This window comes from Alosa pseudoharengus, unplaced genomic scaffold (assembly GCF_046254945.1).
Source record: "Alosa pseudoharengus isolate Yale_2024_CS ecotype anadromous, Long Island Sound unplaced genomic scaffold, YU_APseudo_1.1 YU_APseudo_1.1_scf_17, whole genome shotgun sequence".
Classification (NCBI taxonomy): Eukaryota; Metazoa; Chordata; class Actinopteri; order Clupeiformes; family Clupeidae; genus Alosa; species Alosa pseudoharengus.
Genome location: NW_027468640.1, coordinates 20,382,554 through 20,407,320, shown reverse-complemented (window position 1 = coordinate 20,407,320; position 24,767 = coordinate 20,382,554). Strand labels below are relative to the sequence as shown.

Genomic DNA, 24,767 nt, shown 5'->3' with positions numbered 1-24,767 from the left:
CCAGGGCCGGTTCTCCCTATACGCGCACTACGCAAGTTGCGTAGGGCCCCGCAAGTTAATAAAGGCCCCCTCCCCCCTCTCCTCTTGTCAAGCTAGTGACAGACAAGTTAGTAGGCCCTATACAGTTATAGCGACAGTGCCTCATACATTAAGAAGATGAACATGAAACCGAATGACCATTCAGGGCATGAAAAACGGAAGAAACGCCACGAGAATGACAGCGGAAACAGCAGTCGCGTTCGTTCCATGGTTTGATGTCAACATGCGTCTCTCCAGCGCGTGTTGCTGATCTAGCATAGGCCTACCTAACAGGGAAGTGAATATCCCCTGATCTGTCTGCGGCTTGCTTGCCAGCCTTTCCCAGTCACAGTAGGTCTACTTCGCAAAGTTGTGAAATATACAGTAGGCCTAATCGCATATTCCGTTTGTTTGAATGCGGGCGACTACATTTTTAAATACGTCCATAACGTGCAGCTCGGGATGAAACTAGCAGTTTTTCAGCAGAAATAGGCTATGTGAGGACCCGTCGAAACTAATAGTTGATTTCACTCTTCCCATACATTTTTAAAAGAACTAATTGTTTTACAATGTTTCAGTCAAGCTTTAGCCTATAGTCTAGGCCTACAACTGAACGTATGTAAAATGGAAAGTAGGCCTAGCCTAATTAACTTTGATTCGCTGTGCTGGATGGACAATAGATGCACATCGTAAATTAGGCCTAAAACGTAAAATAGTCTACGTTTGAAAAAAATATTGAAATAATAAGAGAATCAGGGGAGCCAGTTCATAGCCTATGTCTTTGGCAAGTAGCCTACTACAGACACACAGGTGAAGAACAGTCAGCCAGTAGGCTACTAGCACAACTAGACCCTTACAAAAAAACCTGCATTACTTTAAGTGTCAAACTACAGATTTCTGAATATGAAAACTGCAGTTTTGGAGAAAATATTTGCAGTTCTTATGCAGGGAATGCAGTATTTTAGACACAAAAAACTGCATAGTACTGTACTTTACTACAGAAATGCAGTATTTTGCCACTGAAACTGGGCATTTATTGCTGTGTGAAGGTGATTCACACACAATTATGTTTCTTTCTCCTAGGGAAAAACACTATATTTGGTAACTTCCATAGACATCCAAAATGGGGTGGGATGATTGTATTGAGAGCACTGAGGTGTCAGATGATACTGTAAAAAAATTGTTACATTTTCGCACTCAGAGTTCAGGTAGGAGGGCCCCTTAGCAGGATTTTGCTTAGGGCCCCATGGAGGTCTGAACCGGCACTGCTGGTAGGAGGCCACCTCTGTTGCTGCAGATCACCTGAGATTGTGGTACCCTACCACTGTTATGTGTGTGTTTGTGTTTACCATTTATTTTGTTTCCAGGAGCTGAGAGCCCAAGGGGAGGGTAGAAGTACCACTGAGGTGGTGGTGTCCCATACCTGTGTGCTGTGTTCACGTGTGCTCGTTGCAGTGAATCTTTCTTGCAGTGTGTAGTGTGTGTGTGTGTGTGTGTGTGTTTGTGTGTGTGCGTGCACGTGTAAGTGGTTGGCTTCCTGGGATTCCCCCCGGCCTATGGTGATCTGCCTCCCCCCGTAAGCCTCAGCCCTGGTATCCTTCTATCTGTTAGTCGTTTTGTAGTAACTATTTGTTAATAAATATACTTTTATGGATGGAACCACGTCTCTTGCATTCTGAGTAGACTAACTTGTGTGCCATTACTTAATCTTGTTACAATTGAATCAATACTTCTCTGGGTGAAATTCCCAGAGTGGCGTAGTCAGGCTATCTAAAATACCGCTCTTGCCACATTTATCTGCAATGTTCCAGGAAGATAGGTCCGCGGGATGTAAAGGGTACACAATGTCGAGGAGGTGACTCTCACCAGGGGACCTTTAGGGGACGTCGCCAGGACTTTATTTTGTTTACTGGGATGTTGCAGGAACTTTTATATATTGTTATTGCATAGTGCAACACAAACAAATTTGCTGATTTGGTGTAAGGTTTTGGGATTAGAGTGTAGAGTTTTGCAACAATAGCCAATAGCAGCAAAAAATAGCACCTAAGCAAATAATAATAAAAAAAACACTGTAAATAATTAGGTCCATATAGACATAGTACAGACCAATACAGTATGTTCACAGAGTTAAAGTCTCAAAAATTGAAATGAGAAAGATCTTAAAACAGTTCACCTCATCCTCATGCTGTGGTTTATACTGAGGTCCAATACCAAAGATGTCTGCGGAGTAAAGAGGTTGTGGCTCTAGTGCTTCAGCAGGATGTTGTGGTCGCTGACTATATTGCAGGATAAAGTCATCGTACCGGGCAGGAAGCTGGGCTTGGCGGCGTGGACGATCAGGCTGAAGTAGCGAGGGCAAGGAGTGACTGGACATCTCCACTGGTCATCAGTAGGCTCCGGCTCGAAGGACCATGAAAAGGAGGTTTGAGAGGGAGGTGTAGGTGGCTGGCTTGATACCAGTTGAGGTGTCGGTGAGAACAGTTCAGTCCAGTCACTTGTAATTCCTTGTATTGATGCTACATCCAGTGTGGTTATGGTTGTCTGTGTATGACTGTCTGGATAGGAGCAGGAGTAGGTGTGTGTGTGTGTGTGTGTGTGTGTGGTCTATAATTCAAAAAACGCACACAAGGCAGGACACGACATTTGCAGCAGCAACGAACAAGGATTCCTCCATATGGCTTGAACAAAGGAAGGGCTGTGGGTACAGGTGTTGCCTAATAAAGTCTGTGGCTGATTGGGCTAATTGGTTGGAGCTGCAGTGGACTGAATGGGGAAATGAGTGTGAAAGGAAAAGAGGGCGTGGCAATAGCTCTGCAAATGCAGCACAGAGCTGAAACTTCCAAACAATGTCATCTTTAAAATACTGTTGCTGGTAATCTTTTTTTTTTTTTTTTTTTCTGTTGCTGGTAATCTGACCATCTATGATTCGCTGAAGCATGAAATAACTAAACTCTAGTTTTATCAGCACGTCTTTTGTGATATTCATATAACATTCATGCATTTTTATGTTCCAATCCAAACATTCAAAATCTATGAATTCCTTCCATTGGAGAGCCAATTCTTGGACTCTGAAGGCAAGATATATGTTTCTCTTATCTTGGTAAGAGTGCATTTAACCATGCATACATTTTTTTACCTAAAAGAAAACACACTAAGAAAACATTGGTGAATACCAGAAATAAATTGGTACTAACAAAAAAAAGGGGAAGCGAACAAAAATCTGTTAGTATATTGTTTCCTGCATGAAGTCCAATGTGCATGTGAAAGTGTTTAGTGATAGTGTTTTGTAAATTATTTTGTATAAAATGTTACTAAGGAAATGTGTCTGCTCTTGAGGACAGTGAGAAAATGTTATGGCATTTGAGTCTGTTTTACTGATGAGACAACTGTTGGACAACTTGGCAAAGATTTGGGCCTTGTTTATGAAATGCATCAGAACATCAGAAACTTTTCTCAATTGAAATAAATTGAATCAACATATGTGTGGACGTGTGACCCCTTGTACCCAGGCTCTGTGTAGTCAAGCAGTCAGTAGTGGTGTTCATAATGTAGTGTGGTACAGTGTATGGATAGGCTACCTGTACTTCAGGGGTTTTACTGTCTTTATTTTACAGAACCATTTAGGTCACTGGCCACCACCATCTCTTTCTTTTCAAATACTGACGCACACACACGCACACGCACACACACACACACACACACACACACATTGATTACTCAAATAAATACATTAGTTAACTCTGTTCTCCTTCTTCCTCTTCATGCTGTGGTTCCAGCAATGATTGTAACATAAATGGGGGGTTTGTCCAGGACCTGAAGAACATTTTGGGAGTTTGGACTGCAGAGATTTCGGGTGAGAAGTTAACTGATTGTTTATTTTTTATTAAACAACACCTGGTTGTTGAAAGTGGTCCAGTTAGGTTGCTTAACAGCTTTTCCTGTGGCCAGTGAGATGTTAAGATAAATAAATTAGCCACTCCGCCCTCAGTGTCCCACCAGCGGGACGGTTACCCACCTGCCCCCAACATTCTAAATCATATCCACCATATTGCTATGTAGCATAGTAATGGTATACACCATTTGAACGCTTGGACTCTTGGGAATCCATACATAACAACCTTTGTCATGTACAATCTGTATAGTGCTTTACATTGTGACATTAATCTTACTATCTCAATTCAATTTATTAAAAAATGCCCCCCTCCCCCTCCCCCTTGGTGCTTTCCTAATTTCTATCTGCAGTTATCCCTTAGCAATGAGTAGATGCAGCATATTGGGTCTTGAAATATTCACAGGAAACCATAGAAATTGAATCTTCATGTTGTTTTATTTAATTACTTTTGTAGATGTATAGTCCATCTTATACACACACCCATTGAACCAACAAAGTAAATGCAAAAATAGAGACCTTTTTGTGATTATTCCATATTTTGTGTAGTCATTCTATATCAGAAAACCTGACATACAATCCAAATAGTCTTCAAACTTCAGAGTGTTACCTTTCATTTGAGACCAAGATTATGCTTCTACACAAAGGGGTTCATACAGTATGCAGTAAGCATTTGACTGTCAGTATGCAATCCAAAAGTCCTATAGGGAGTTTCCATAGGGCATTTTACAAAACACATGAGCATACCTTGGCAAATAATGGTCTAAAGTACACATATTTTCATTCTATATTGATCTATTTTTGCACACAGCTTCACATGATCTGGTGCTAGGGCTCAGTTGTGTTTCTAAGTCATATCAAGTGACCTAGAGGACTAAAATGTGGTCAGTTCAGAGATGTTTGTAAAAAAAAAACTATATTCTAGCCTCTGTAGTTCTGTGTTAGTACATCACATGGTTATTCTGATTGTTTTTAAAGAAACTACAGTGTCTCAGCTTTCCAAAGAGGTCAAGGTCATTTGATTATAGGCCTAACTAGGTGAAAACAGTGCCCTCTGAAGCAGGCGCTGTGCAATTTCTGGCAAAAACTGGTATAAATAGGCCCCAGCTGTGGCGCAACTGGCTGGGGCACCTGCACCGTACGCCGGCGACCCGGGTTCGATTCCGGCCCCGTGGTCCTTTCCGGATCCCACCCCTGCTCTCTCTCCCATTCGCTTCCTGTCACTCTCCACTGTCACTATCATTAAAGGCATAAAAAGGCCAAAAAAAAACTGGTATAAATTGGTATTGAGAACCAATGCGTTAGAGATGGAAAGATAACAAACAAGCTGATTTTCCTTTTACTGCATTTCCCTCTGGGCCATTCTCCATTCATGCCCCTGAAGAGCCAGTCTCTCATAGTGATCTAAATGAGCCAAGTGTTCAACCAATGAGTACAGTTTCGAGCACAAGCAGGCTTGTGACTAGTGACTAGCCAGATGCACATAGAATATACTTATTATGCATCATTCCTTGGCATACCAAATGTAACAAATGAGGTTTTAGGCAGTGTGATTAAGATTTTCATACTCTTTTCATAATCCAAATAAATGAAATGAATGTCTATGTGCACTTCATCCACATGAAATCTGTGTTTAATAGAAAGGATCAGTTATACAGTCCACATTCCATTTCTACTTGTCTATTCTGTATAAAATATCATGGTGAATCATCTCTCTGTGTCATTAGAATGTGAAAAATATCATAGATAAGTAAGCCTCAAGTAGCTCTAGCTGTTTCAAAACATTAGGACAACATGGAAGGAAATGAAAAACAGAAACAGCTCTTCATGACCACTCTCTGTGACTCAGGGTTTGCAATTTTATGTCTATCTGATGTAAATTGTACAAATTACAATTCAGTTTGCATTGCATTGCATTGTTATTTAAAGGACTTTTGTTGTTCTTGGTCCATCCTTGCCATAATCTTGTCGAGTTTGCTTTGGGTGAGGGTCCCAAAGGCTTTCATTTTACCTGCTGTGATGGTCTCAAAAGGTTTTGCCTTCATTTGGGTCAGCGCCTCATAAATCCCAGTCTTGTCTTGCTCTTGCTGTTTTGTCTCTGGGGCATTTGTGTCATGGTTGGCCACCTGGTTGGTAACTTGGCTACTTCTCTCTGTCCTTCCAAGGCCTACCCTTAAGTAGACCATGGCAGCGTCGTTGGCCTCCTCAGTGGTCTTCAGCTCCTGTAGCGACTGGACTTTCTCTGAGTTTCCGGCTTCCTTCAGGATGTCGATAATGAAGTCCAAATGGAGCAGTGTGGAGAGGGAGTCGCTCTTGAGGGCGATCCTCTCCAGGGTGAGGATGCTCTGGTAGGCCTCCTCCATCAGCTGTGCCTTCTCCTCTTGCAGGGCATCGAGCTCGCTTTCGACTTGGTTCTTCAGCTCCACTTTCTCCTGATATTCCTCCTCGTACTTTGTTTTGAGCTCTTCATTGATTTTCATCACCTTCCTTGTCTTCTGGATGTACATCTTAGCCTCCTTTGTGTGCTTAGAGTAGTGGCACTTGCCAGTACACACAGTGCAGTACTTTTTCTTCATGGCTTTGCACGATTTTAGCTTTTCCGAACAACTTGGGAAGTGGCAATTTTCCTGGCACGTATCGCATGAGGTTACTTTTTTTGATTTCTTTGGATTTGACCCAGTGTCGACCTTCTCTTTGTATGGCTCATCAACTTCAAATTGTAACTTCTCGCATGTTTCTAGATCTTGACGGTTTTGTTCCATGGCTGCATCGATTTGTGCCATTTCACATTCCTTAAGGTTAATGGCATTGATCCGCTCTTCAAGGTTGCCGATGCAAATCTCTAGCTGCTTGCGTTCTCTCAGAACACCCCTTGTGGACCGCAAATTCTTCTTGTCAGTTGTCTTCAAAAAGTTGAATAATTTTTCAACACTCTGCATGCCCATGTTCCAGGCTGATTTGTGAAGGCTTTCAAAATCCTTGTCCAAATCAGGTTGGCAGTTGTCAAACAAGAAGTGCTCAGGTTGGTTCTGTTGGTTTTTGGCACACAGAATATTCCCTTCAGAAATGGCAGCAAGTACATTTTTGGGGGACTTCCCATCTGAATGTGTGACAAAAAGCACTATGCTTTTCTCCAAGTCTTTCCCGAACAGTGACAGAATTGCGTCAAAGATGTAGCGCTGAGAGGCTGTGAGTCGGTTCTGAGTGGACCTCACCACAAGTCCAATGGCATCGATGCCGCGGACCTCATCCTCAGATCTGAACAGCTTGTTCAGATTCTCGGCTATCAGTCGGTCATACTCCATCCCTCTCGTATAACCATACCCAGGTGTGTCGATAATGGTCAGGCAGATGGGGTTCTCCTCCACAAAGACCTCGTAAACAGTAATGTTGGTTGTTTTGGTTTCAGACAGTTTCACCTCTACCTCCTCTGTGATATCAAACCAGACTTTATCCTCCCACTTTATGCCCAGGAGGTAGTTGACCAAAGTGTTGATGATGCTGGTTTTCCCTGTGCCAGTCTCCCCCACCAGCAGAATAGTTTTGTTCATTTTCCTCAGGTCTCTCTCGCCAAATGTCCATCTTTGGACCATTGGATTCTCATCCAGGTATCTCTTCTCTGTTGGCAGTCGGTAGGCTATTGGGGGTCCAAGTCTGATCTGAATTTTCTTTTGCACCAAGAATCGCAATGGGGATGATGTACCACTTGTTCTGAAGAGGCAAGAATATATCCACTTGAGGTTAACAAAAATGTTTAAGTCACATGCACAAAAATGCTAAATGACAACAAATTATCATTTGATGAACATAATATCATACATATTGATTTGATGTTGAGAATGTTGAATGAAATCTGGAGTCAAGGCAGTGCAATGATGGAATTTCAAATTATAATATTCTTCTATGGGTCCATATCAGTTCAAACTGCTTTGACAATAAGTTAGCTTTTTTTTAGTGAATCAGTCCATGTCATGTCCATGAGCCTGATATCTTATGCCGTTGGTGAGACATGCCTTTTCAATTATGGATACGCTCTAGAACAGAGGTTCCCAAACTGTGAGGCGCGCCTCCTCTGGGGGGCGCCAAATGATTTGAGGGGAGGCGCGGAAGGTTGATTCAAAAAAGAAGGAAAAACGTTTATTTCATGTTAGAACTATCTATGTTTTTTTTTCAATGATTATGTAATTGTCAACATTATAAAATCGAAATAAATCATAGACGAGATGTATACTAAATCTTTGGGATAGTGGAAGTATTATTGATCCCTTGAGAATGTATTGTGCCAAACTTCATAACGTAATTTAGCAACAGTGCCGCCAGCCGAGCTAGCTGCAAGTTACCAGTGAACGGTAACTTGCAGCTTGGAGCTTGATTTGTACACGCACACTGTTTACAGCTCTTTGAGTCACGGTAAAATGTATTTTTTGGTACATAGCTAATTTAGATAAACTTATGGTGTGGGTGCTTGCGTTTCTTTAGGAATCCGCCGCCTTGGTTTATAGAAATGAATATTAAGTGACAGATACACGTAAGAGGTTGGACATACGTGACTGTAATATGTGACGTTCCGATAGCTAATTTAAAATGGACAGATTTGTCACAATCGCTGCACGGCCCGAGCCTGATATGGGCAACAAAGCCAAATGTCGAAAATATGATGAAAACTCATTGCATTGCATAGCATAGTATAGCACCGATTTAAGTGGCTTAACTGAAGTGAATATCATTATTTGAAAATTATTGTTGGGGCGCGGAGGTGTCACTGTTTTCAGAGGGGAGGCCCACATTGATGGAGTTTGGGAACCCATGCTCTAGAAAATTACAGCAAATGCCAAGGTTGTCCCATTCTGTGGGCTGGGGGGCCCCCATGGGGTGGTCAGGCGTGACTGCAGCCACCCCGCTATGAACTCTGGACATTCCAGTGGCCACCCCTACTGGATATACATTTTTCAGTGGGTAATACTTTTAATTCAATTGCATAATGTCTAAATAAACAATATGACATGAAATGGCAATATCCTCCTGAGAACCAATCCATAGACCTATGTCCTGTGTAGTGGACATAAGTTCTAGAAGCATACCCCTTTACCCCTTTGAGCTATTCTATCAATTACTGTGGTCTTTTAAAGAGGACATCCTGGGCTTTCTAATGATATATCATGTGATTGGCTGGGTTGCTGGGAACCTCCTCTTCCTGGTTCTCAAAAATGGTTGACATCAAAACAAGCACATTTCATGGAAGGAGGAGAGATAAGTCAAATAGTGTCTTCTTATTAAGCATTCATTATGATGGCAATATATGGTATTGTTAATGAAAATGTCAGGAATCATATGATTCATTTTGAAAGAAGTTAAGTTATTTACATTTTGAAATAATAGTGACTTTATGAATGTCCATTATAATGGACACCAGGACCAAAATATTTAGATTTTTTGTGAAATTTAGGAGATCATTTGTATAGGATGAATGAGGGGGGGTCAGATTTGGAGCTCTTAGGTGATGAGTGAGTGAAACAGAGATGAGGACTATGAACCTGTGCCTCAAGAAGATAGCGAGGAAGAGTAAGACTAAAAAATTAATTATCGCAGATGAAAGAAAAACATGAAAATGAAATGATCAATCCAGAAAAAAGAAATACAACTGTCCAAAAAGGCAAATAAAGTAGTCTAGAAGGATAAATAAAAATTTCCCTTATATTTGGTTAAGTTTACCCTTAATTTAATACCACTAAAAGCATAATTTGTCCATTTTTGTCTATTTTCATGGCTACATTTTCATAGTAAAACGGTCCTTTTGTCCACCACAGGGGACATGCTATACAATTTAAAATAAAAATACATTTTAAAAAATAAAAATTGTAAGATGTTTTTTAATCCTAAATAAAAAGGAAATCACACAAAAAAAAAGAAATTGTTGGACACTTTTTTTCTTGGTTCCCAGGAGGATATGACAATTTATGACATGAAATAAAATAAAATGCAGCACCTGCTGCCGCGCCATCCAAAGATTGTAGATAGGAGTATCTATTTATCCCTGCCGGTTGCTGATCACTGTCACTGCACTGTCACTGCACTTGCACTGGTTTATAAAAATTCATTTCACCAATTACCAGTGAGCTCTCACCCATTTCACCTTGACATAGCTTTTCCCGAACTTTAGGACAAACCCCGAAATTTATTTAAACTATTCGTCAGTAACCATGCAGTTTAGACTGTCATGATAGGGCCCAAAAATGCTTTTGCTCACCTTTCTTACTCTAGAAAAGATGGTGAATAACCCAATTTCATAAAACAGTGGAGTGTTCCTTTAAACCCAGTTTGGACGAGATTAGTTTTACGTAGAGACGTGGGGTAAATTAATTATTACCAGGGGTTTTATTTATTTCCTTTCCGAGGAACTTCAAAGTGTGCTTGCTCAGGTGCGGTTCATCAACAGGACCAGGCAGTGAATTGTGCATTGAACTCAACTTGATCCAAGGATTCCAACGGTACCTCATTTTTCAACATTGGGCATACAAGTCAAAGGTTACACATGTCTGAAACGGCAAAACACACTTTTGCTAGTTGCAGCACACCCTAGAGGTCAAAGGGCACAACATTTCATATGTGTCCTCATGTTGAAGTCCCGAGTCCATGTACCAAGTTTTGTTTTGATATGTTAAGGTTTTTGCTGAGATATGACCTTACTTCCTGTTTGGCAGCTTCACGACTGATTTCAATTGGCTTTTGCTCACTTATCTAACTCTTGGGCAGATGGTGAATAACCCAATTTCATAAAACGGTGGCGGTGGTTCCTTTAATTCAAATGCAAAATTCCATAATGAATGGTACAATATACCGACCAGTGATTTCAAAGCAGCCGCGTAGTGTACTTTTTAAGCTTATAACCAGATATACACCAATTCTGGAAATATGTGTATTAATGTAGTAGAATTGCTACAACAAAATTCCCTGATATTCCATGACTTTGCCCCCAAAATAATACAATTCCCTGACTTTCCATATCTGGAATAGACTTTCCAAAATTCCATGATATTCCAGAAATTCCATGACCCATGGCAACCCTGTAAAATGAATGTTAGCAATGCTAAGCAGAAAAGTTAGCATAGGTTACCACTAGTCACACTGTGATGTGTCAATTTGCAGATGATGGAAGAGAAATTCACTGGATATTTCTTCTTTTTTTTAAAAAAAAAAAAAAAGAAAAGTTGGAACAAGGGAGATGCAGAAGACAAGGGAGCCGCATAGATTTTATGATGCTGAGGATGAGAAAGCACTCAAAGATGACCACCTAACTCAGCCAGAGCAAGCCAGGGGATCATGTCAGAACAGGGGCAGAACACACTACAAAACTGTGTATCCTTTATAAGAAAATGGATGCTAGGGACAACAATATTATATATTGATACATGTATTGTATTGTATTGTTATAGCATGTCTACACTGTATTATGACTTATGATATATTCATATATATTGCTGTTTGCGGTAACGTGGTAATGTAAGGCATTACAAAAATAAATTGGGTAATATTTTACTCGGTACAAACTTCAGTAACGCGTGTTACAATGCATTTAACCCGAAATTAAGTGGTGTTTTGTTTTGATACATATTCGCAAACACCATGGAGAACAACAGAGGAGAAAAAATCAGCGCAAAATAGTAGAACGTTATCTCCTGATACTGGTTGAATATGACTGCTGCAGCAGACTCGCAGGCGGACTCTATTTGCGGGATGGACATAAGCCTACGCTCATTATTTTCAGCTTGTCAGAGACAAGGCTATGAAGAACATAATAGTTAGTGCACTTTGTGTGCGAAACCGAAAGATCTCTCTATGCCTCGCGAAATAGCACAAGTAAATTAATGAAACATCTAAAGTAGTGCCACGCTAATCTTTTTGATTCTTGATAAAACACAAACTATGCTGTTGTGCATGTCAGCTTTGTGCTGTGAACTTGAATTGAAGAGAATAATGGGATAGAAATGCAGAAAAAGATTGTGTAGCCTGGCAGTGCCACCGCTCCCACCACGCGCATCACGCACTTTGCATTGGGCACCAAAGGACAGAGGGGGCACCCAAATGTAACCAATGAATAGTAGCTTTATTGCAAACTGCGTTTCACTCTTCATCAATAACGTTTACAATGTCAAAATGCACTAACACGATGTTACATGCAAGTTTGATACCTTTTGGGTTCTCTCAATCACCACCTAGTACTAGAATTGGTGGGTCTTCAATCATTCATTTTCCAAGCATTTAGGCTACATGAAGCACATGATATGCTGAGTCGACTGAAACGCATTCCATTCAGATAGCTAGGTGGATACCAGGCTCATAATTCACTTGTATTCGCAAAACGAAATGTGAAGCAACATGTCATTGCATACTTCCATTTCCAAAGCAATGAAGGTTGCTTCAAACAACTTAACATTGTGCATATTATTGTTAATATTGTGCTATCAATGTAACTCAAACAAATAAGGCTTGTAAACAAGAGCTGGCAAAAGGGCATTATGACAACGTAAAGATCAATGCTCTTAAAGTGACAGTGCACCATTTATAGGTAAAACATAATTTCTTCAGAAATTAATGTTTAAAAACACACAGGTGTTTGAGTGTTTGAGTTATCATTTAAATGCCACTCACTCAAAGCCACTCACTTAGGGCACCAAAATGGCCAGCAGGCCACCATCTTGACATGTCTTTATTAAAGGAACCGTATGTAAAAAATGTATTTCAATTAATCATAAAATTGCCCTGATATGTCACTAGACATTAAGATATCATGTTCATTTCAAATACTTATATCACTGACAACAGTAGTCTGGCCAGGATATTGTCATTTAAAAAGTGAAGTTGCAGCCCTCAACTGATGTTGATGTTGTCATGTTGTGTTTTGGCCTAATGCGCCACCCTCCACCTATCTACTAATCACAAAGTCAGTAGTGTTTCGTCATCCGGTTGCCAACTCTGCCAGTCAGAGGGGAGGGGAAGGGGATACACCGCTCTACAGTAATTTGAAAGTGATTGTAGTACCAGTTTTGGCCACAATCTTACATACGGTTCCTTTAAGCTTTGATTTACAATATAGTAGGCTCTCTATTGATTTTAATGAGTAGGCCTAGGCCTTAAAGTTACAGTATTTCTATCACAACAAGCAGACTTTGACCTTTTGTCGGTTTTTAACAAAATTCTGACTATGATTGTTCCTTGTATTGCATCATGAGCACTGCGCCTATTGCATTCTACTGTTGTTAGCCTTAAGCCTAGCTCACTCATTATGCTAAACCACATCTCCCTCCATTGGAAGAGCAAGCTGCATTGAGCGTAATAAACTGCATTTAGAATGGCAAATCCATATTTCTAGATATTTTGGTGAAAGTAACTTAAAAGTAATGCAATAGTAGTGTAATGCCTTACAATTCAGAGACAGTAATATTATAATATAACAAATTACTTTTAAAAGACAGTAATAAGTAATACATAATACATTATGATTTTGAAGTAACTTGCCCAACACTGCTCATAAATGGCTGGAATACTCTCAGACTAAAGATGCTGCCTTATGCTATGTCTGCCGACACTTCATTCTACCCTCTTCAGCAATTCAGCATTTACATCAGAAGGATTCAGGAAGAGAGCAACATTCAGAGATGGGGGATTTGCTAGCCATGCAAAATCTGAATCACATACTAATGCGATGTTAGCATGGAAAGACTATGAAAAGTTGGGAAAAAGCAATTGTTCTCAAATTAGTAAAGACAAGATATAATCCTGCTTCTCACACCAACACAAAACATAGTACAGAGAGCACATAAAGTAACAGATCAGAATAAAAGGAATTGTCTCTCTATTATGGAGTTACTTGCCAAGCATGATAACATAGAAGAAGAAGATGACTAGCCAAAGAAATGCAAAATACCTTGGGCATGGAACACAAAATGAGATTTTTGATTGCCTGGCTGAAATGGTGTGTACCTCCATAATTGGTGAGGCTTAGCATTATGATTGATGAGACCAAAGACATCAGTAAAAAGGAACAGATGTCCATTGTAATTAGATATTATCACAATGGCTCTGTATTAGAATGTTTCTTCACCTTTGAAGCTGCAGAGTTTCTGGATGATGCAGACAATAATACAGATCATGCAGAGGCATGGCCTTGACTACAGAAGACATTTAGTTGGACAGGCATATGATGGGGCTTCTGTCATGAGCGGTAACAATTTGGTTTTGGTTGACAGTGTGAAATGCCTTCCTGGAGCTCTGTTACAGAAACTCTCTGTTTTTATGTCAGGGTCCTATGTACAACAAAGGTGGACAGAGTAGGCAGCATTAAAATGTACATTGTCTATATGTTAAAGTGGTGAATGTGAGTGGGGGGAGAGTTCAGAGGGGGCGTGGCCGGTTGAGAACCTGGTGCAAACGTGACAGTAGGCTTACAAAAGTAAGCCTTTTTTATTTTTGTTTATTCATTTTTATACATGGTCTATGCTTTGTTTGTGCAGAATAAAGCTAAGTGGAAAGTAATTGGCAGTGATGTAGTACTCGAGTCCGGTCTTTGGCCTTGGTGCCCCCTTCTTTCAATATTCTGCTTTGCGTCTGTTTAATAGCGAATAATTTTTATTTAGCCTATAGCCTGTCAAAATAATCTTAGCATCACAGCGCAAACTAATTCAGTCTTACACAGTGGAGAAAATGACAGCGCATGGCAAGACAGAAAGTGCGTCCAAATTCACCTATTCTTCTCAGTTGAAATACTCGCAATCGCTAAGCCTACTCGTCAAACAGGCACATGTATCACATCACATGAAAGAGCTTTTTCTCAGCTTTTAAACAATGTTAGCCGCTAATTGCTGTGGTGAACGGTTCGCGAGAAAAGTAAATAATATAATTACATTTAATCATAACGTCTACATAAGGTGCTACACCCATCTCCCTACCCATTCATCTCGGTGGAATACTTCACGAACCCTTCGTTCAACACATGACAAACCATATATCAGAATAAACAGCAGACCTTACCGAACACAAAGGTGTAAAGCAGTCCCCTGTAGGCCTACAGTAAGCCGTTCCAGAGTATTCCGGTTAAATTAAAAATGTAATCTGCAGCAAGGTCTACATTCATGTCTTCAACTTTGGTCTTTAGGTTTCAAAATGTGTTTAAAATCGTTCTTCATGATTTCATAACAGGCCAAATACAAAATAAATGTTACAAATATTGCCTAGATATAGGTAAATAATAAAATCAGAGGATATACAGCTGAGTAAGAGTTTGTGAAAGGAGTCTTAATGATCAAAAAATGCTAAGCATGCATCTAGGTTGCATCAGTTTCTTAAAGCTGAGCTGTGCTTAAATTGTTCAATACATGATTCCATAACAGGCCAAATATAAAATAAATATAAATATTAAATATAGCCTAGACATCTAAATATTAGATGATCAGATGATTTACAGTTCTATGTAATATGTCATGTTTCATGTTTTTGTAATGTTTCATACAGTGATTCAGGTCTACTGCTGTGAATAGGCTAAATACAACTTTGATTATTTTTATAGCCTACTACTGTATAGTTAACTTTGGCCTTGGTGCCCTGACATGTGGCCTTTGTGCCCCCCACCAAATATGCCCAACTGAAGGCCAAGTGGCCTTTCCCCTAAAATGGTGAAATTCCAAGCCTGGGCCTAACTGTTGATTATTAATTGGGGTGATTTTAAATCATGAATATGAAAACTGACATGTTTTTATGGTCTTGGTCTCGACTCGGTCTCGACTCGGACTTGCTTCCTCAAAGACTCGGTCTTGACTCGGACTCGACTGTATTTGAAAACCAACGGACTCGGTCTTGACTCGGTCTCGACCCTTCAAAGACTCGGTCTTGTCTCGGACTCGGCATAGGCGGTCTCGTCCCCATCACTAGTAATTGGCCTTTTTAAATATGAACAGATACATAATATATTAGAACAAGACTGCTTGAGTGCTGTAGAACTCCCAAGGTTAACTGTTCCATGCATAGTACCATTAGATTAACCATAAATGAGAAACCAAAGTGAAGTGGTAAACAACATACTACATTGGCCGTTTTTTTACTGCTCTGTATTGTAAAAACATTTTTTTCTATTATTGTGTCACCCCAAGATGTGGCTACCCCTGGCCACCCCTATTAAAATGTTCTGGGGGCGCCACTGTTTCTGGGAGGATATTTTATCCACTATCCTTTCGTATCCTTTTCTTGATCTTTAACAAAAACCTGTCTGACATGGTGGTGCATCTTTTGGGAAGGAGTATACACTTGATTATCTAGATAGATAAACCCGAACTGGTTAATTATGTGTCTCAAAACGGGACCACATGATGTTTGTTGTGGCTTGCGTGCACATGCCTATCCTCCACATGTTTTACCTCTCTTAGACTGAACTTGAGTAAAGTATTTGCTTATATTATCTTATCCCATCAAAAAGGTTTTGCTGCTGTAATCTGAACAAAAGGTACAGGCTAGAGAAAACACTCATACAACACAATTGCAAATTAATAGGAAGAGGGAGGATTTTGGCTGCATACTATTATGATATAGACTAATTATACATTAATAGTCTACAGGTAATAGCCCATTGCAAAAGCCTGTGGTGTATGGTAGTAACATGCGTGGAAATAACTTGCAGTAAAGGGGCAGCCATGGCCTATTGGTTAGCGCTTCGGACTTGTAACTGGAGGGTTGCCGGTTTGAACCCCGACCAGAAGGCACGGCTGAAGTGCCCTTGAGCAAGGCACCTAACCCCTCACTGCTCCCCGAGCGCCGCTGTTGTTGCAGGCAGCTCACTGCGCCGGGATTAGTGTGTGCTTCACCTCACTGTGTGTTCACTGTGTGCTGAGTGTGTTTCACTAATTCACGGATTGGGATAAATGCAGAGATCAAATTTCCCTCACGGGATCAAAAGAGTATATATACTATACTATACTATACTATACTATACTATACTATACTATACTATAGAGCAGGGGTGTCAAACTCATTTTGGTTCAGGGGCCACATACAGCCCATCTGATCTCAAGTGGGCCGGACCAGTGAAATAATTGCAAAACATCCAAAACATCCACAGCTTAGTTTTTTTCAGTAGGCTATGCTTTACCCTTCAGCCTACATTTGTAGCCTACATAATCACAAGGGATATATTAGATTATTACACATTTATCCAGAGAGGCCAATGAAATTGAAATAAAATGCATTTCACTCTCATAAACAACTGGTTTATTTTTATAGTTGAGTGGATAGCCCTAAATTTTTACATCTGACCACCTGAACCAACTCACCACACTAAACTCAAGTGGGAGCTATGAAGAAAGTTAACATCCTGCCTTAAAAATGTAAATATGCAAATGTATGAAAAATAAAATGAATTTAACAAACATAAGTTAGCAGTGCATGAGCAATACGATCAACTGATACGATTAGGTTACATCAGATCAAATAATTGTGTAGGCTAGGTGGTGGTGCTGTGTAATAGGCTATCCACCATAAAGGCCAGATCCTGCACCCATTCCGGGCATTTAAATTGCTACTGGTCTGCCTTTTTTCTCCAAGAACTGTCCAATTTCCTCTCGTAGTTCAAAGAAACGCTTGAGTACGGCACCTCGGCTTAACCACCGTACTACAGCGTGGTATGGTAAGCCAGACAGAATGCCATTATCACTAAGAAAACAGTCAAACTGACGGTGAGTCAGACCTCGCGACCTGATTAAATTTACAGTTTGCACAACCACACTTTACCATGATCCAAGTTTAGTGTTTTACAACACAACACTTCCTGGTGCAAAATACAATAAAATGCCCAAACATCTTGTCCTCCGTTTGCAGGCTGCACTTTGTCTCTGAATTTTGTCGCAACGCCTGCTTTTCTCCCGACAATGTAGCCAAACTGACAGCACAGGACCAGTCAACTCCGAACTTTTTTTTTGTTTTTTGGCAGCGCCTAGCGGCTGAATTGAGCATTTCGGTTATTTCTTTGAAAATTCATAACTCCTCACAGGAATGGGCTAGAGATTTTTTTTTTTTTGACATCGTCAGAAATGTATTCTCTACAAGTCTGGGCCGGATTAAACCATCTAGCGGGCCGCATCCGGCCCGCGGGCCGTATGTTTGACACCCCTGCATAGAGTATATACTTATATACTTTTTTAATCAAAGAGTGAGCAGAGCAGCAGGAGCGTTACCAGGTGTTTGCTTACATCAGGTGTTTTATGAAATAGAAGTGTCATTTAGGCTATCATCTGTATAATTCAAAACAACAGTTTAATTTATTGTGTGGATAAGTTTTGTCGCCTATAATGGGATATTTTTGTATCCAGTTAACTGTGCATTTGAGACAGACAGAGGAAAAGAAGACATCTCACTTAAGCATACATGGCATGTAATTCTGCACATGGATAATTTCATGGATAGGGCCTATGACTTATGTTGCTATCTGGTGATTTAGACCTGACCTACCCACAATGAATAAAAAGTCTTGAGGAGGAGAAGAGATCTATAGTGACAACAACTATGATGGCTTCATCTTGATGATTAATTGATGGTAATTTTACCCAGTATACAGACTTTCATTCAATATTCTTAAGTTCCGTTCAATATAGGGATCCATTCACAGGGTACCCCCAGAATTGTCAGACCTAAATTTAAGACTTTTTAAGACCTTTTTAATACCACTTCAGATAACATTTAATACCTACATCGCACCCATTCGGATAGAATAAATAATATTTAAAGGTAAGATTAAACCTCAAATAATTACTATTTACAAGTGTTTGAACATGCCAAGATGAACATGACAGCAGTGCAGTGGCAACGCAAAGATTTGTCGTGGTAGTAACGTGACTGAATGTCCTGCTTCATGGACAAATTTACACAGAATAGAACCTAGTTGATTTCAGGGATTAAAGTGAAAAAAAAAAAACTTTTTTCAGGCCATAAGTCATACGTTGTTCATATCTACCTATAGAGATAGCACCCCTTTTGCGGTCGCGACCTATTGGTTTTTAATGTACAAAAACATGCAAACAGCAAAGTAAAGCACCAAATAAACACCAAAACGAGGCTACAGGGTACTCTTAAGTTACTATATAATTAATGCCACCTACAGGTGAAGGCATAGAACATAACAATCCTATGGTTTGTGTACCCTGTAGCCTCGTTTTAGCCGCCATGTGAATAAGGCGAATTGAGAGTGTTCTTGATTGAGATTGAGTTTTCCTGATGAACAAAACAATATTTCAATACCATCCCTGACCATTGCTGATTAGCCATTGCTGTTCTTTTCTACTGCAGCAATATTGTAGCAAGGCTTTAACTTACAGTTTTTTACAATTGTTTACACACGTTTTCAAAACTCTGTGTCTATTTTTCAAAACTCCACACACAAAACCCACAATTGCTCACACAAAATGCAAAATGCCTCAAATCTCCAGCAAAATGACACACAACATTCAAAATGTCAAAAACACATCTTTAAAGCAAACATTCGCCTCACATTACAAACACTTTTGTCATAATATGACATTTTGGATACATCATGTACACACTGTTGCTCAAAACCTAAAGCTCTTCTGTCTTAGGCTTTCTATATGTATTTCCATACAAGAGTGAAAGTTACGGTATCAACAAAGAGAAGTTGAAATACACAGTAAAAATGCAAGCAATATTGAAACCAAAAATAGTGATTTTTCCCAAATAATTTGCTGTTGCGAATACAGTATTTTACAGCAAACAAGAAAAAAAGCAAAGAAGAATACAGTGACCACCAGATGTACATGGAGTTTTGAAAACACTGATTTTGTTTTTTTTCCAAAGACAAGTGTGTGTGTGTGGGGGAAAACTGTAATTTTCAAAGTATCTGCATTGGTTCTGAATATTTCAACCGGAAATCCTCTAGGAGCAGATTGAAAGGGTCCATACCTATATAGAGAGTATATCTATTCATAGACCTATACTAAGGCAATGATTGGATGGTGTTCAGTAAAGTAAAGAGTGTTTGCACATGTGAAGAGAAAGAGTGAAGCACTGGTGATTTAGTGTGGCATTTTGATGGGTTGTGTTTGAAGAACGAAATCAAGTTACTTCCTGTTAGATTTTTGTGTGTTAGGTAGAAAATTGTGTGTAATGTTTTGCAAAATGTGTTTTAGTCAATTGAAAACTGAGTCAAACACTGAGAATTAGTGTATGGTTTTGCAGATTTGGTGTCGGGTTATGATGTTTGGAGGACATGTTTAGACAATTGTGTGACAAGCAAAGATTTAGTGTGTAAGCAGTTGAAAAAAACTGTAAACTCTTATTTAATTACTTCAGGCCAAACGTATTTAAAGGGGAGATTTTTTTTCTTAATATGCAATTCAACACCAAGTAAAATCTATAAAATCAAGTTTGCAAGACTTTTCACATTTCCTCATCAAAGTAATGAATCAGAACAGTCTAGATACTGTTCATATTTCCATTTGTTGCCTCATCTGCATTTAATGAAAACATGGTAATTTTGAGTTTTACAGACAACTCAGTTTTACAATGAGCAGCAATACTGTGTGTGCTCATGCAGGAGGTCTGCGCATCTGATAACGACAATCTGGAGAGGGCGCTTTTGTCTTCAGCAACAGATTGTATAAGGTTGACAAGAGGTTGCGATATGGTGAGGGACAGGTCGTGTTGCGCTATGAAAGAACATGCGTAGCCTACTTAGCGCAAAAACGGTCAGCCATAGATAAACGTACACAAATCATGACGCTAATATGCGAGGTTCTGGTAGGCCTACTGGTTATGGTTTTGTGCTATACATTAATAATTTCAAAGTTTTAAGTTGACTATTTTAATTGCATGGTTATTTTTTGTCAACATACGCTCACAACCTACTGTCGTTAAAAGTGAGGCCTACGCAAAATGGGCTACAAGGCTGTCTGTACGTCATAAACACGACTGACCCCCTTACTTACAGTTTTTTCTGATTGCTTAAGCACATTTTTTGTAACTATGGCTTTTTTTGCAAAACTCTACACACAAATGGCAAAACCTCTCACCCAATCAGCAAAACATTGTAGTTCTCTTGCAAAAGCTAACACACCTTGCTTAACTCTTCACACCTTCGTAAAAATGGTGATTTTGTATCTAACAGTAAACACAAGCCATCACAATAGTAAGCACACAATGTGCCAACAACACACTGATGGTATGAATAAAAAACACATCTGGCTTTTGCTTTCTCTGTGCACAAGGTAGACTATGTCAGTTTGAGGTCATACTTTTGTCATAGTTCTGTAAACATACAGGGATCCAAACTTCAAGTATTACATGTAGTGTATTTACACACATCAAAACAAACACAAGTGTGTTTTTCCAAGTCAAAACACAAAATAGCATTTCACTAAGACAAAACAAATCAGTCTACATCGGGTCGTCTCTCTCAAAATTCTGTCTACATCACATAGTCCAAGGCACCGGGAAAAATATATTCTGGAATGACGTATCCAGGCCTGACATGACAATATCCCCACATGTAGACTGTTTTTTTGTCTGTAAAAGGGCTATTTCTTTCTCTTCTCACTCTTCCTGCTCACTCCATTGTACCCATTGTACATTACCTGTGGCTTATTTATAGTGCTTAGGCTGATTGCAAAGTGAACTAATTATCTAAAACAGTTTTCACATGAGAAAGTGTGCCAGAGAGTTGGCAAAATAGTGTAAATAATAGCCATTGTGCCTACAGTTGTGCAAAGTGTGTGTTACAAAATTGCAAACTGAGTGCAAAGCAGTGTTTGTGCTTTTAGTTTTGCGAACTCAGTGAGTGGTTTTGCCATTTGTGTGTAGAGTTTTGCAAAAAAAGCCATGGTTACAAAAAATGTGTTTAAGCATTCAGAAAAAACTGTAACATAAAATAATAATGTCGCGAACTGTTCACGCTCTGAACTGAACACGCTCAGTCAAAACCTTCCGTCGGAAATTGGGAAAAACATTGTTGTACATGTCATAACAGACGGGAGGCATAGGCTACGGTTTATATTGCGTCGCTTTACACATAATGTTAGTTGCATTGATTAAAAACTGTAACAATAATAGTACATCGGGTGCCATAGCAGGCTATCTGTTCAAGTCATAGGTGACACCCAAAATGAATGACCTCCCCTGACAAGAGTTCGCGATAGTAAGAAATTGTTTACATTGATGCATGGAAAGAACACAGCCTCCGAATTCGCACATAAAGCTCACAATAGCATATCCAAAAAAGTTAAACGGATTGGGCAACCTCATCAACTGTCTCGATTGTGTCACTGTAATCCAACTTTTAGACCGTCCTCCAGACGTGTTCTTTTTTTTTTAAGCAACCGCCCCAGGCCAATGAGACAACCGTGTAGCTACAACATAAACAAAGCGAAACTCATGGCTGACGTATCTTCTTGAGCAATCTCTGATTGAGACACAGAAAGTTCTCAAGAACACTATTAGGTCTTTAAACATTTACCATCACACACATTCATTCTTCGGACCTAATATTTGTAGTTGCCTTAAAAAAAGGAAAAGAAAAGGTGATAGACCCCCCCTCCTTTTTTTTCTCTTACCGGATCTGCATCGATCTCAAATATGACATTTCTAAAATCAAATTGAGGAAATCCGTCGTACGACGGAGAACTTTAATCCTTGTGATTTACGCTACGTGAGGATATTAGACTTAGATACTGATCATTTGAAAAATTAAGACCTCCGTGAAAAAATTCCAGACTTTGAGGTGAAATTCAATACTTTTTAAGGCCTTAATTTAGGAAAATTAAATGTAATACTTTTTAATACTTTTAAGACTCCGCGGGTACCCTGCATTCAGTATTGATGTTTTAGCCTACAAATTCAGATGTCTTTCGATATATTCAGACATTGATTGAAAATTCTCAAGTTCATGTCAAGATATCCAGGGTTCTATTCAATATTTACACTGATGTTAAAACTTTAAATGGACAACTGTCACTACACAAATAATTGTGATGAGTCATCCTACACACTGTACTTGTAATATCTGTCTTAATGGGTAGTTGGGTGTACACAAAATAATTTTAGTTACATCCAGGTATCCTCATGCTATGATCTTCATATCATATCACATCATATCATAAACTAGGTAGGAAGACTCCATGAGAATGTAAAGTTTAGGAGTGAATCTGACAAAGCATTGTAAACTTCTTGAATTTCCCCTTGGGGATCAATAAAGTATCTATCTATCTATCTATCTATCTATCTATCAAACAGTACTCACATGTAGGCCATGTTTGATTCCTTGTATTTTTCATGTAACTGTTTGTGGTGGGGCCTCCTGCCAATTTTCTGTAAGCAAAGTAAGAATGTTAAATCATCTCTTTTACCCAGAAGGCCACTTATTCAGTTCCAGTTTGAGCATGCATTATGCTTCACTCAGTTCCATTTTCTTGTTTCATTTGGTCACCATATACAGTAACTGTATAGTACAGTAACTGAATATTACAGGGTTCATTTTATATTTTAGAAAAGCCCAGATGGAACTGGACAATAACAAGTGAAGAAAAACAAGAAAATCTAAATGGGTGTAGGTGAACACATGAAATGGAACACATGAAATGTCTAGAACTTACTTTTGGATGAGTTTGGTGTCCCTCACTGAATCTCAGCTTGAAAATGACCGGACAGGACCAACATGCAACCTTATGTATTCGAAGAAAACTACTTCCTCATTATAACACACAAATAACACATTCCTAAGGGTCATAATCAGGTAATTCAGCATTTTTCTATCAGTGTTATCTTTCAACTCAGTGGAAGGTATGACAGTTTTTTTGTCTGCTGGCATTCTTTCATTGCTGTGTTGATATTTATCTTTGTCCATGTTCGGGAGCCAATGAATGTGGAGGGAGGACCCATGTCAAAGATTTGATTCACATTTTGATTAAACATGGTAAGGGGCCTCCATTTCCTGATGGTTTTGTTCATGATGGAATTCAAGGAGCCAGCCTAGTGGGTATTTGAATTACACGTCAACAGACTTGTTTCTGACAGTTGTACACCACTGTGGATGAAAGTGAATGTGTTTGTGGCTGCTAGAGGATCAGCTAATCCACATTATTTGTGTGCATCCTTTATCCTTTGGCACCTAATAATTTGAGAAAATGTATTTGGAAGTTGGACACACATCATTTTTAGATGGCAAAAACCCACGGTCAGACATGGGCAGTATTTTAACTAGATGTACCGCAGAGCGGTACAAAATATGACCGCCGCCCAGTCCAGCACATTTTTTCCACAAAAATAAATCACGCTGAAAGGCTTATATGATTCTAACGGTCTCATTAGTTCATAGATTTTACATGTAAAATTCATTGTATACAACCCCACCTCCATCTTGCCTGTTCATAATTCTGAGAAATTCTTGAATTGTGTGCATGTGTGCATGTATATGTTTATGTTATGTGTGTGTGTGTGTGTGTGTGTGTGTGTGTGTGTGTGTGTGCGTGCTTGTGTGTGTGCCTGCGTATGTGCCTGTGCATGCATGCGTACATATGTCTACTGTGTGAGTATGTGTCATACGTATGATTGTGAATGTATGTGTGTGCGTGTGTATCTGTGCACATGAAATGGGTTAACATGACCCCTGGAGGCAAACATACGGAAAAAAATGGTCATCCTAGGCCCTACAGTTCTCAAGATATTCACAGAGAACTGTGTCTGCCCTACCCTCCTTTCGGGGGGTCCAGTCCAGTGGGGGGGCTACAGATCAAAACGAAAAACGATGGTTCCATGCTATCCATGTGGGGTTACATGCCCACCAAGTTTTGTGTACCCCGATCGTTGTTGGTGTACGTCA

General features: G+C 39.5%; 1 protein-coding gene across 2 annotated transcripts; it reads right to left on the bottom strand.

Annotated features, from left to right (window-relative positions):
* Nucleotides 1-4,326: 4,326 nt before the first annotated feature.
* Nucleotides 4,327-23,647, bottom strand: LOC143127392 (uncharacterized). 2 transcript variants are annotated; one of them, XM_076288866.1, is made up of 3 exons: nt 23,542-23,647; nt 23,190-23,257; nt 4,327-7,618 (listed from the first exon to the last, which is right to left on the bottom strand). In XM_076288866.1, exons 2-3 carry the CDS (start codon nt 23,198-23,200, stop codon nt 5,827-5,829), a joined length of 1,803 nt encoding a protein of 600 aa, XP_076144981.1. In that variant the 5' UTR covers nt 23,201-23,257; nt 23,542-23,647; the 3' UTR covers nt 4,327-5,826. The 2 variants fall into 2 exon arrangements, with proteins under 2 accessions (XP_076144981.1, XP_076144982.1); XM_076288867.1 differs by lacking the exons at nt 23,190-23,257; nt 23,542-23,647 and adding an exon at nt 10,275-10,424.
* Nucleotides 23,648-24,767: the final 1,120 nt, after the last annotated feature.